The sequence below is a fragment of the Pteronotus mesoamericanus genome, unplaced genomic scaffold, assembly GCF_021234165.1.
Source record: "Pteronotus mesoamericanus isolate MK-2021 breed Mesoamerican mustached bat unplaced genomic scaffold, CSHL_Meso_final contig_164, whole genome shotgun sequence".
Lineage (NCBI taxonomy): Eukaryota > Metazoa > Chordata > Mammalia > Chiroptera > Mormoopidae > Pteronotus > Pteronotus mesoamericanus.
The window spans coordinates 20,618,607-20,632,017 of record NW_026555065.1 but is presented as its reverse complement, the minus strand read 5'-3'; the positions used below and the strand labels follow the sequence as shown (position 1 = coordinate 20,632,017).

General features: G+C 38.5%; 1 protein-coding gene across 1 annotated transcript in view; it reads right to left on the bottom strand.

The window, feature by feature from the left end:
- SPG11 (SPG11 vesicle trafficking associated, spatacsin) overlaps positions 1 to 13,411 on the bottom strand; it is a 91,582-nt gene that overhangs the window by 16,612 nt on the left and 61,559 nt on the right. The window contains exons 23-28 of the mRNA XM_054565472.1: positions 12,962 to 13,070; positions 11,680 to 11,839; positions 10,065 to 10,337; positions 9,244 to 9,444; positions 8,140 to 8,247; positions 921 to 1,083 (exon numbers count right to left, since the gene is read on the bottom strand). Of these exons, the coding sequence (XP_054421447.1) occupies positions 921 to 1,083; positions 8,140 to 8,247; positions 9,244 to 9,444; positions 10,065 to 10,337; positions 11,680 to 11,839; positions 12,962 to 13,070 (1,014 nt within the window). The remainder of the gene's footprint in view (positions 1 to 920; positions 1,084 to 8,139; positions 8,248 to 9,243; positions 9,445 to 10,064; positions 10,338 to 11,679; positions 11,840 to 12,961; positions 13,071 to 13,411) is intronic.

Below are 13,411 nucleotides of genomic sequence, written 5' to 3'. Positions count from 1 at the left end.
AAATATTCTATGAAATATAATTTAATTAAGTTTTATGAGCAAAAGCATTATAGTAATGTTAACAATCTAGACAATCCTTGTGATTTTTCAGAGGTAGAGTAACTCTGACAAGAAAACAGGAAATTCATTTCTGAAAGACATTAAAATTACTAAAGATCAATGAAAACACCGATATGTTAATAGGATCTACTCTTTGGTATACATAGTTATCTTCTAGACCCTACATTTAGAAAATAGCCCTCTTTTCTTCCAGTCATTGGCTTCAGAGCCTACAACAATGGCACTGAGCCCAGCATTCTCCGTGTTCTGTGCAAATCCGAGCTCTCCAGCTGAACATGTGTGAGTTTAAATGTAATAAAATAACCCTAATAGTGAAAATGTCAGAATCTAGTGTCAAAGAATAATATTATCATTCAACGAAAACTTGAAATGATCAAACAAGTAGAAAAGAGGGTAAGGCAATATTGGTTTCATTCAATAGGCAACAAGATTAGAGACTGCTAATATCTGGAAACAGTTGCAAAAAAAAAAAAAAAAAGCAGAATTCGTCTCTGAAACCTTCAAAATAAATTAACCATTCTTGAAACAAGTCTGTGACCCTGAGCAATGATGACATGTTGAGGTAGAGAAAAGAATGATAGGGTCACGTAGAGGTTAGCCAGGGGGTAAATGTGGCTATTTGACAGCTGTTCAGGATGAGTAGATAGCTCTACTGTTCATGTGATATCCTGCTGTGCTATGTTTTGAATGCTTTAACCATGATTGAAGTTTCACCACCTCTTCTTTAAACCCTGTTACGGACTGTAAATGTAATGTTATATGTCATATGCATTTTAATTTCCTGAATGCCCTTCTAAAATATTTTCAAGATTAAGTAAGGTAACTTCTTAACAGCAACCTAAATGTAACGATTGTCTTACCATCAGAGAAGAGATGCTCTATGCCAACAAACAGCTGTAAAAGCTTCCCCAGCTCATACTGGGTCCCACACTTTTGCAGCATAAGCTTCAAAAGAAAACACACCTGCTCCTTCAGCCATGGAACAGGGATGACAGCATGCAGCTTTATGGCTGCTGTTTCAAGCTATAAAAAAGAAGAGCAGGTCAGGGAAAGTTGTTTCACAGGAACAGCAAATCCAAACCTCCAAATGTGGGAACATGTAAGAAAACCAAGGTGCTATCAAAAGTCACCTCCTATCACAAAAGAGGACGTTTCTTCAAGTCCTTTCTATGGCAGGAATTGGTAGTATGGCTCAGAAGAGTGGCAAAAATAGCCCTCCTTGGCAGCTATGTAGTTTGTCTCTTTGTGGGCCAGCTTGGTGTAGAGAACTGTGTGTCAAAGTCAAAGATGGGAAAGAGATCTAAGACTACTTTCAAGTGAACTGATGTACATACCTCAGTTACTGACAACCAAACAGCCCTGTGAGTTGCTGTAAAATTAACCAGACATATTTCACTTAAGAGTTGCTTCAGACGATGTAGGCCTGTCCTTGTGTCCAGGACATTTGAAATTTATATATGAAGGAAGACCTCTTAGAAAGACTCGCTTAACACTGCTGAGCTGATTTTACTAGTTATCTTGTAGGTTATAGTATCGCTAGACAAGGATCTCAATGAAGAAGGTTGGGTTTATGTCATTTAAATGAAATGCTGAAAATACTAGCAGGAAAATGGCCCCAAGTAGCAGGCCTCATTAGTCTGAATCAGACCATGATTTCTTAGTCTTTATTTACTCGTTTACCTACCTCTGTTGCTCTAAAAAGAGGGACTACAGCAGGAAGGTGATGGAACTGGTTCAAGATAAAAATATATGGAATGAAGAGCTGAGATGAGAATGGAGAAGCTGCATTGTCCCTCTGCAGGGGCTTGAGTAGGAGCAGTCAGGCAGGAATAAGAAGATACCTGGGAGGACCTAAACGTGAAATTCAAACTGATAAGCTGAACTTCATTAAAATTAAAAACCTCTGCTCTAAAAAAGACAAGTCAAGAGAATTGGAAGGCAAGCCAAAGACTGAGAGAATATATTGCAAAAGACACATCTGAATAAAAGGACTTCTTTCCAAAATATAAGAAGAACTCTTTAAATAATACGAAAACAAACAACCCTATTAAAAAATGGGCCAAAGACCTTAACAGGCACCTCACCAAAAGAAGATATCCAGAAGGCAAATAAGCATATGAAAAGATGCTCAACATCATATGTCCTCAGGGAAATGCATATTAAAACAGCAATGACCCCTAGTTGGTGTAGCTCAGGTGGCTGGAGCATTGCTCTGGAAATGAAAGGTTGCAGGTGTGATTCCCAGTCAGGGCATATGCCTCGGTTGCAGGTTTGATCAAAGATCTGGGCACATACTATCCCCAGTCTGGGCACGTATGGGAGGCAACCAATCGAAGTTTTTCTCTCTCCCTTTCTCTCTGTCTAGAAGCAATGAAGAAATGTCCTCAGGTGAGGATTAACAACAACAACAAAAACAAAAAACAAAACAAAACAAAAAGAAAACAGCAATGACATATCACAGCATACCTATTAGAATGGCCAAAATCTGGAACACCAATGATACCAAAGCTGGCAAGAACAAGGAGACACAGGAACTCTCATTAATTGTGGGTGGAAATGCAAAATGGTACAGCCTCTTTGAAAGACAGTTTGGTGGCTTCTTATGAAACAAAACCTACTCTTATACTATATGATCCAGCAATCGTGCTCCTTTGTATTTACCCAAAGGAGCTGAAAACTTAAATCCACACAAAATCCTGCACATGGATGTTTACAGCAGCTTTATTCATAATTGTAAAAACTTGGAAGCAACTGAGATGTCTTTCAGTAGGTGAATGAATAGGCTGTGGTACATTTGACATTAAAAAGAAAAGACATGGAGAAAACTTAAGTGCATATTGCTAAGAGAAAGAAGCCAATTTGAAAAGTCTACATTTTATATGGTTCCCATTATAGCACATTCTGGAAAAGGCAAAACTATGGAGACAGTAAAAATATCAGTGGTTGTTGGGGATTGGGGACAAGGATGGATGAATAGGTGGAACAGAGGATTTCTAGGGCATTAAAAATACTCTGTATGATAGCATAATGATGGAGATATGTCATTATACACTTGTCCAAATGTATACCCAAAGAATGTACAACACCAAGAGTGAATCACTATGGACTTAGGGTGATTATGATGTGTCAAATGAAGGTTCATCTTGGAAACAAATGGACCATTCTGGTCGATGATATTGATAATGGGCATAAGAAATCTCTGTGTTTGCCTATCAATTTTGTTGTGAACTAAAACTGCTCTAAAAAGTAATTCCTTAAAGATGGCAGGATGGCAGAGTAGAAAGCACAGGGACTCTCTCCACATCTAGATAACAATTACACTGGCAATGCAACTATTTTGGAACTCTGGAGTCTGTTAAGACTTGCAACTTACAGAGGAAGACTTGCGAGATAAATTGCAATACTTACAGTGAATTTCAGTCCTTAGCACAGTAGCATCTACCCATCCCCCTACCCTAGTCATGTGGTTGGCAGCTGTGCACCTGTTCTTGGCACAGTTGCACACAGCTTGCAGGCATGTGTTTGTGTGTGGTGGAGTAAGGGGGAATGTAGGGGGAGGCTCAGTCTACCAAATATCATAGATCTGTACTCTGATCACTGACTGCTGCTTCGAACCACAGAGGTCCAAAGAGGTGAGCAGCCATTTTTGTTTCACCTCCCTCATTGTTGCAAGCCCCATCCCCTGCAGTTTAAATGACTTCCAGGGAATTTAAAGGACTGGCACCCTTTTTCTCTACCCTTCGCTTTTTGCTTTTTCCCCTTTCAGGACCCAGACATTAAAGAATAGGACAGCCCTGGCTGGTATGGCTCAGTGGGTTGACTGCTAGACTGTAAACTGAAAGGTCGCCAGTTCGATTCCCGGTCAGGGCACATTCCTGAGTTGGGGGCCAGGTCCCCAGTTGGAGGCATGCAGGAGACAACTGATTGAAGTATCTCTAGCACATCGATGTATTTCTCCATCTCTTTATCCCTCCCTTCTCCTCTCTCTAAAAATAAATACATAAATAAAAGCTTTAAAAAATAAAAAATAAAGACTAGGACATTCAAAAACAACTACATACACAAGGAAAATTAGAAAGCGACTGTGTATGCCCAAAGAAAGACTCAGAAAAGTCCTGAGAACTTAAGTTTACACCTCAAGTTGATCCTTGGCAGAGAGATAGCCTATGAAGATAAAATAAATACATAAACAAAAATAGTAACAAAAAATAGCAAACACTGGGAAGGAGTGTAATCTGATTTTCAGAGTAAGCACATTATTAGATTTAAATGTCCAGCTTTCAACAGAAAATCCCAAGGCATACAAAGAAACAGGAAAGTGGGGGGTAAAAGAGAGTAAAGGGGGAAAAATAATAATGGAAGGAGAATTCCCTTGGGGTGCTGAACACACACTACCATATACAGATGACGTGTTATATTATAGAATTGTACACCTGAAATCTATATAATTTCATTAACCAATGTCACTCTAACAAATTCAATTTTAAAAAAAGAAACAGCCTGGCCAGGTTACTCAGTGGGTTGGAATGTTGTCCTATACACCAAAAGGTAGTGGGTTTGATCCCTGGTCAGGGCACATACCTAGGAATAAGCTGGGTCCCCGGTAAGGGTGTGTACAGGAGGCAACTGATCGATGTTTTCCTCTCACATTAATGTTTCTCTCTCTCTGCCCGCCCCTTCCTCTCTGTCTAAAATCAATAAACATATCCTCGGGTGAGGATAAGAAAAAAAAAGAAAAGAGAAGAGAAGAAAGGAGAGGGGAAGGAAAAAGAAAGGAAAGGAAAGGAAAGGAAAAGAAGAAAAGAAAAGAAATGAAAAGGAAAGAGGAAAGTATAGCCCATTCAAAGGGGGGGAAAAATCAATCAACAGAAACTGTCTCCAAAAAGGAACTTATGTCAAATATACTAGACAAAACTTCAAAACAAATGTTTTAAAGATGCTCAAAGAACTAAGGAAGATTTGGAAAAAGTCAATAAAATGATGTGTGAACAAAATGGAAATATCAATAAAGAGATAGAAAATCTAAAAAGAAACAAGAAATTCTGGAGCTAAAAAGGTACAATAACTAAAATGAAAAATTTATTCGAGGGATTCAAAGGCAGATTTCAGCAGGCAGAAGAAAAAATTGGCAAACTTTAAGATAAGACAATGGAAATTACTCAGTCAAAGGAAGGGAAAAAAATAAACAGAGCCCAGGGCCAAGGGACACATGGGCCATCATCAAGAGGACCAAATATATATCATGGGAGTCACAGAAGAGGAGAGAAAAGGGCGGAGAAAATATTTGAAGAAATAATGGCTGAAAACTTCCCAAATTTGATGAAAGACATGAATATAAACATTCAAGAAGCTCAATTAAACCCTGTTTAAGATGAACTCAAAGACACCCAGAGAGACACATTATACTCAAACTTTCAAAAGACAAAGAGAGAACCTACAAGGCAATGAGAAATGACTAATCACATACAATGGATCCTCAATAAGATAGATTATCAGCAGATTTTTCCGCAAAATTTGGAGGCCAGAAGACAATGAGCCAAAACATTTAAACTGTTCAAAGAAAAGAAAAACCCTGCCAACCAAGAACCCTATATCTAGCCAAAATGTTTTTCAAAAGTGAGGGAGGCCCTGACTGGTGTGGCTCAGGGGTTTAGGCCATTGTTCCACAAAGCAAAGGTCATCAGTTCGATTCCAGGTCATGGGGTATGCAAGAGGCAGCCCATTGATGTTTCTCTCACCCATCAATGTTTCTCTCCCTCTTTTTCTGTCCCCTTCCCCCTCTCTAAAAATAAATAAATACAATCTTTCTTAACTACATTTTATTATGTTGTTACAGTTGTCCCAATTTTTTCCTTTTGCCCCCCTTCTGCCCACTAACCCCCTTCCCACCAGCAATCCCTCCTCTTAGTTCATGTCCATGGGTCATGCATGTAAGTTCTTTGGCTTCTCCCTTTCCTATACCACTCTTAACATCTCCTGTCTATTTTATTTCTACCAATTATGCCTCTTGATCTCTGCACCATTTCCCCCTTTCTCCCCCTTCCCTCTTCCAGCTGATCCCTAAATGAAACCCTCCAAATGATCCCCAAACCTATGATTCTGTTCCTGTTCTGGCTGTTTGCTTGGTTTGTTTTTGTTTTTGTTTTTTAGATTCAATTGTTGATAGTTGTGAGTTTGTTATCATTTTAATGTTCATGGATTAAAGACATAATGAAAACACATCCCACATTCCTAGATTGGGTAATAATGTCTAAATGTCAATATTATCCAAAACAATACAGATTCAAAGCAATCCCTATTAAAATCCCAATGATGTTTTCACAGAAATAGAAAAATTCATCTAAAAATCATATGGAATCTCAAGGGACCCCAAAGAACCAAAATAATCTTGGAAAAGAACAAAACTCACACTTACTTACTAAAACTTACTATAAAGCTACAGGAATCAAAATTGTGTGGCTCTGAAATACAGACAGACATACAGAACAATGGAATACAATAGAAAGCCCAGAAATAAATCTTTGCACATATGGTCAAATGAGGATGTAGGAAAATCAGAACCTTTGTGCACTTACTGGTGGGAATATAAATAGTCACTGTGGAAAATAATATGGTGGTTCCTCAAAATATTAAAAATATAATTGTCATATCATCCATCAATTTCACTTCTGAATAGACACTCAAAATAACTGAAAGCAGGATCTCAAAGAACTAACTGTACACCATGTCATAACAGCATTATTCACAATAGCAAAAATGTGGAAGCAACCCAAATTTCCATTGATGGATGGAGGGACTAGCAAAATGTGGTATATACATGCAATGCAACATTATTCAGCATTTTAAAAAGGAAGGAGAACCTGGCATATGCTATAATATGCATGAACTTTGAAGACATTATGCTAAGTGAAATAAGCCAGTCACAAAAAGACAACTACTGTACAATTCTACTTATATGAGGTACTTAGAGTAGTAAAAATCATAAAGACAGAAAGCAGAATAATGGTTGCCAGGGGCTAGAGATAGGGGAGAATAAGAGTTACTGTTTAATGAGTATCATTTCAATTTTACAAGACGAAAAGAGTTATTATGGAAATGGATGGTAGTGGTGGTTGCACAATATTGTGAATGTATTTAATATCATTGAACTGTACACTTAAAATGGCTAAGATGGTAAATGTTATGTGTATTTGACCACAATAAAAAAGTAATAATAATAAAAAAAGAAGATACCTACTAGGGCCCCAGCCATAAAGAGCGATAGACCAAGGAAATTAATGCCCTATTTTCTGTGATTTAGAAACCTCAGGAATATTTGAATAACTAGATTCTGTATTTTCAAATAATAAATAATAATCTTCATTACAGTTAAGACCAATGTGATTGACAGCAAAAGCCATACTAAGATTCCACTGTGACATATTTGTTGGGTAGAATGAATAAATAGTTTTGTCTCATTTATCATAGAGTTATTTTGGGGTAGACAAAGCAAAAGCACCAAAACCCCAAGCAGGACTAAGGCATATTTCTCGTCCTTTCTTATAAATTCCTCTTTTTTCCCCCCATAGGGTTAATTATTGTAGCTCTATATGATAAATAGGCCTGAAACAAGCTGATAAGTAAAGCCTAAAATTGACCACAAGGCTCAGCATCGTTTGGACAGGGACCACTAGAAGTGCTGATTAAAAAAAAAAAACAAAACACTATTCATACTCAATGTTGCCAGAGCTTTCCTGAATTGGTAGAATGTGGCTCACGTATCACCGTACTCCTCTCTAGCATCCGTTCCATAGCAGGTAACATTAACTCCTTCCCACTGAGCTTGGCTGCAGCATCAGGATACTGATCAGAGTCAGTGCATTAGATGAAACCTCTGTCATCCCCGGCAACTGAGGTGCTGTAAGCAAGGCCCCTGCAACTCCTGCTCTGCCTCCCCATCCCCGAACAGTACACATGACTTAGTTTAAATTATGCCATATAACAGCTATTCACCTGCTGCCACATCCTGACTACTAGCAAATAACAGGCCACTCTAAGGAATTTCAAATCAGTGAGAAAGAGCATATAATTCTAACTTACAGTTTCGAGGCTCTTCTGGAACTCCAGTAGTTTAGCTTCGGCTTCCTTATAATTCTTGAAGAACATACAGAGTTCATACATTTCCAACATCAATAGTAATGGGGAATCCTTTGAAGAAGAGTTTGAGTGAAATTTTAAAATTCTGAACTTAACGCTATTTTCTCATGAATAATGCCAATATAAGAGAAGGTTAAAGTTAAAAGCATTCATGTTAAAAAGAAAGGAGGTTAAGTTTACATTTCTATTTCCTTTTGGGAAAAGTATCCTTTTGGAAAAAGATACTCTGTCTAGGTATATCTACTCAACAGTCCATTTTCTGTCTATTCTATACTTGGTCCAGTACACACGAGCAGGACAGGTTCCACTAGATGGTGCAAGGAAACCTCTACATACACTCCTGGATAATGGGCTCCACTGACCTGCCAACCTATTGTTCCCTGTGGCATCAGTCCATGCAGTTCCATCATGTCAGTGGGAGATTTTGTCATAGGACAGGAGTTTGGGAATTTGAAAGCATGGATCTATACTGTAAGTGTACCACTTACTGAAATGCTTTGAAGCCCAGGCTCGCGTGGCTCAGCGGATTAAAAGGCTTTGAGACCCTGGGCATGCTGCTTAAGTTCTGTAAGCCTTGGTTTATTACTTTGTAAAGTGAGGATAAGGCCTCTTCATAATATCCTCATACAGTATTATCTTTGTATAGGATTATTGTGAGAATTAGCTAAAATAATGAATACAAAGCACATTGCTAAATAAAAGGTAGTTATTTTCATTATCTTTTGTTGGCTAAAAAATAAATCCAGGAATAGGAATAATTGAAAAAGTCAGTGTGGGATATTCTAAAGGAACCCTTTCCTTAAAAATTTTTTTTATTTATTGACTTTAGAGAAAGAGGAAAGGGGCTAGAGGGAAAAAGAGAGATCAATTTTTATTCTTCCACTTATTTATGCACTCGTTCATTGGTTGATTCTCATATGTGCCCTAACCAGGGATCAAGCCCACAACCTTAGTGTATCAAGACAACTCTCTAACCAGCTGAACTACCCAGCCAGGGCTAAAGTAAACGTTTTAAACTCAGGAAAGAAGTGAAGTGACTATCATTACCTTAAAGAAAAGTTGGAAACCTCTGATGAGAGTTTTGCTCTTCTGCCTTGTTAATAATGTTCTCCAGATGACTGAGAGGTCCTCGAGGTCCCAGGTGTGGCCCTCCATAGAGCCCTGAATGTGTCCCATTGCTTCAGCTGCAACACTGTCTTCCACAGAAGTGATGATCCAAACACAGAGACAAGGAATAGCACTGGCATCCTAACATTGGATAAGAACTTTTCAAAATAAAATAATAACCAGGCTTGGGTAACCTGATAGGGGAAGATTCCAGCAATGCTCCAACTACGGATGGCTATTTCCTGTTCAGAACAACTTACCTCACTAAATTGGTTAATAAGGCTTGAAAAGCCTTCAAAGTGAAACAAACTCGAATGAACAACCAAGAGACTTTTGTAAACCATCCTGTAGACTCAGGATGTAGTATGGCAGGTCAAAAAGCCAGAGACTGAGAGGATATGTGTGAAAGACATGGAAGTGCTACGTATAAGAAAACACAACTGTCCCCCACAGAACTGCTGACCAAGGTACTGTCTAGACTATCCTTCTTCCGGGCTCAAAGGCAGTGGTGGTCAGTCCACCAAAGCATCCTTCTCGGTGACTGCCAACCTGGAACGAAGGCTCTGGCCACAAGAAAATGCACTAGATGGCCTAGGTCCTAAGCTGGAGAAGCATAAAACATTGCAGTGACCTTGGAAGCACATGCTAGAGCCTCAATGTTATCATCCCCCTACATCCTCTCTGATTATCAGCCTCCCTGTCCCTCCCCACCTTTTCTATTGCTCTCTAGGTCCTTAACTTAGGCTTCTCCTGATCCTCACCTGGAGACATGAGGCTAGGACACTAAGAACAGGGGCCTGTTGTTTCACTGCTTCAGCCAGAAGCCAGCACCTGGAGTTTAGCTGCTCTGAGCACCGGAGCAGAATTTCAAAGAAATCGATTATCTCTTCTTTGTGTCCCTGGAGTTCCCGGGGGAACTTGTTGCGTACTTGATCACTGTCCATTCTGGAGTTGGACTCTGAGGGCAAGTTCTCAAAAGCTAGCCTTAAGTGGTCTTGAAGGACAGGGCTAAAATACTGGAGAAGAGGTTTCACCTAGAAAACATATTAGATGATTAAAACAAACAACCAAGTTTATTTTTATTTTATTTTTAAAGATTTTATTTATTTTTAGAGAGAGGGGAGAAGAGGAAGAGAGGGAGAGAAACATTGATGTGAGAGAGAAACATCAATCAGTTGTCTCTCACACATGCCCCACCCAGGGACTGAACCCATAAGGCAGGCATGTGCACTGACCAGGAATCAAACCGGCGACCTTTCACTTTGTAGAATGATGCCCAACCAACTGAACCATACTGGTTAGGGCAAGTTTATTCTTATTTTTGTTTCTTTTTTATCTTTCAATTATAGTTGACATTCAATATTATTTTATATTAATTTCAGGTGTATGGAATAATGGTTAGACATTTATATAATTTACAAAGTGATCCCCCAGTAAATTTAGTACCCACCTGGCACCACACATACATATTACAATATTATTGACTACATTCTCTATGCTGTACTTTTCATCCCCATGACTATTTTCTAACTACCAATTTGTACTTCTCCATCCTTTCACCTCCTTTCTGGCAATTCTTAGTTTGTCCTATGGGTCTGTTTCTGTTTTTGTTTGTTTCTTTTGTTCTTTAGATTCACATATAAGTGAAATCATATGGTATTTGTCTTTCTCTGTCTGACTTATTTCACTTAGCATAATACCCTCTGTCCATCCATGTTGTCTAAAATGGTAAGATTTTGTTCTCTTTCATGGCTGAGTAATATCCATTGTATATATGTGCCACAACTTCTTTACCCAATTGTCTACTGATGGGCACTTAGATTGCTTCCATAGCTTGACTATTGTAAATAATGCCACAATGAACAAAGGGGTGCACATATCTTTTTGAATTGGTGTTTGGGATTTCTTCAGATAAATATCCAGAAGTGGAATTGTTGGTTCATAAGGTAGTTCTATTTGTAATTATTTGAGTAACCTCCATACTGTTTTCCATAGTGGCTGCACCAGTCTGCAATCCCACTAACAGTGCATGAGGCAGATAACCAAGTTTCAATTTCAGCTGGAGCTGAAAATGTTAGAAAAAAGAATAGGCAAAATTGTTCTTGTTCAACCTCAACTGTCAGAGGTGACCATATAATTTTACAAAATTGTTTGTTGCTTTTGACTGCATTTCCATTTGCAATCTGGAGTCATGAAACTCTTCACCTCTTTAGTACTTGTCCTTTGCCTGATGCCAAACCACTGAAATTTTAGTAAAAGCAATAGTATCATATCAAACAAAAGTGTATGTGTTCACAATCGAGAGAACACTATTTTTATTCTAAGAAGTGTTCCTATATCCTCTTCTTGAATAACTTGCAACAATCAGTGGCTTACCTCCTCTGGGTGGTAATTATGGAGCTGGCTGTGAACAATGAACTGTAACCAATCATTGGCTTTGGCACATTCTTTAAGGTAAGATGTGCTCAGTTTCACATTGTGGAGCCTGCAGAACTGTACCACTAATGCCCAATGGTTGCTAGATTCATTGGACAACCTGTAATTATGGGTGGAGAGGTAGAGAAAAAAAAAACTTGTTAAAATGTTGCTGTAGTTTTAAAATGAAAATCAGTAAAAATTAAATAAATTTGACCACAGTATATTCTCTAAAAAGCTTTTCAACAAATACCAAGTATTTACTACACTGCTTTGAAAAAACAAAAAAGGACTCTTAACTATAACATACAATAGCTTTCTCAGCATGCTGGTAGAACTCATTCCTCTTGTCAACCAAGTTACTGTCAACCTAGATAAGTACAGTCTTTAGGAGAAGTGAGAAAATAGCCATGCAAGAAATCTCTGAGCGCTTAATTATCTTTCATGATTCACTTTGGAGAATGAGAGCCCTGACAGGTGCCTGGACTTCCTCACCAAGGGAAGGGTACCTGTCCCTGCTAAAAGCAGGAAGCTGTTGAGAACAAAGTGAGCAATAGAAGTTACAGAAGAATGTTGTGTTCCCAGGGTCTGATGTGGCTGGGTCAGCCCCAGAGGGATAACACGGAGGAAAGATAGCAAGAATGTATAGTGTAGGTCAAAAGGAGGTTTACTGTCATTTGTGTAGAAAACAATACAATAAATAATAAATAATACAATAATAAACTCTGTTTCACATATTCACAACTGTGAGCCTCCTTTTGCTGCACCTTGTATCAGGAGAGGGGCTTTTGTGGATAGACACTCACCTCAACTTCCATTATCAACTGACGTATTAGCAAGAAAAAATTAAGGATATCAGATTTAAACTTTCTGATATCCATCCCACATCTTCCGAAATGATTTCAACATGTAACACTTAACAGACTTCCCTGACCAGTAGGGCAGTAGAGGACATAAAGTTCCTCTCCATCTCTTGGAAACTCTATGGCTTAAGAGGGAATCATTACTTTCACCTTCTTTTACTGATGGTAAGATGCAGTTAAAACCCATTATCCAAAAAAATAAAAAATAAAAAAAAGAAATCCCCATTATCCATTTACTAAGGATCTGCTACGTGCTGGATGAGTAAGAAAAGGCCTAGAGGAATAGGTGAAAAAATCTGAGGTGTGGGAGGAAAGACTAGGCTAGTATACTGGGACAATAAAACTTGCTGGAAGAGCGGCTGGAATTACAACTCACAAACCTCTTTACTTCCTGTTGCTGAATGCTGTTCCATGTACCTTCTTCTAAGAGAACGAGCAATTCTTCTGTAGCTGCCTTTTCACCTTCTGCCAGTTTAGATAGTTTTTCAGCTATAAGAAATATAAACAATAAATTGGTCAAGAGAAAAAGTAGGAACTAGGCATTTATGTTTGAAAAACGTGGTCCAGAATCATTTCAGTATCCAATTAAAATACCCAAGAAAGTGAGTTAAAGAACACACACTGCAGGAAAAGGACGTAACAGGAAGATCACTTTTTCCTTCCCAACCACTCACAAGTCAATGTCTTAACCCGCAGCCTGTGGGCTGCATGCAGCCCAGGATAGCTATGAACGTGGCCCAACACAAAATCATAAATTTACTTAAAATACTATGAGATTTTTTTGTCATTATGTGTCACAATGTATTTAATGTGTGGCCCAAGACAACTCT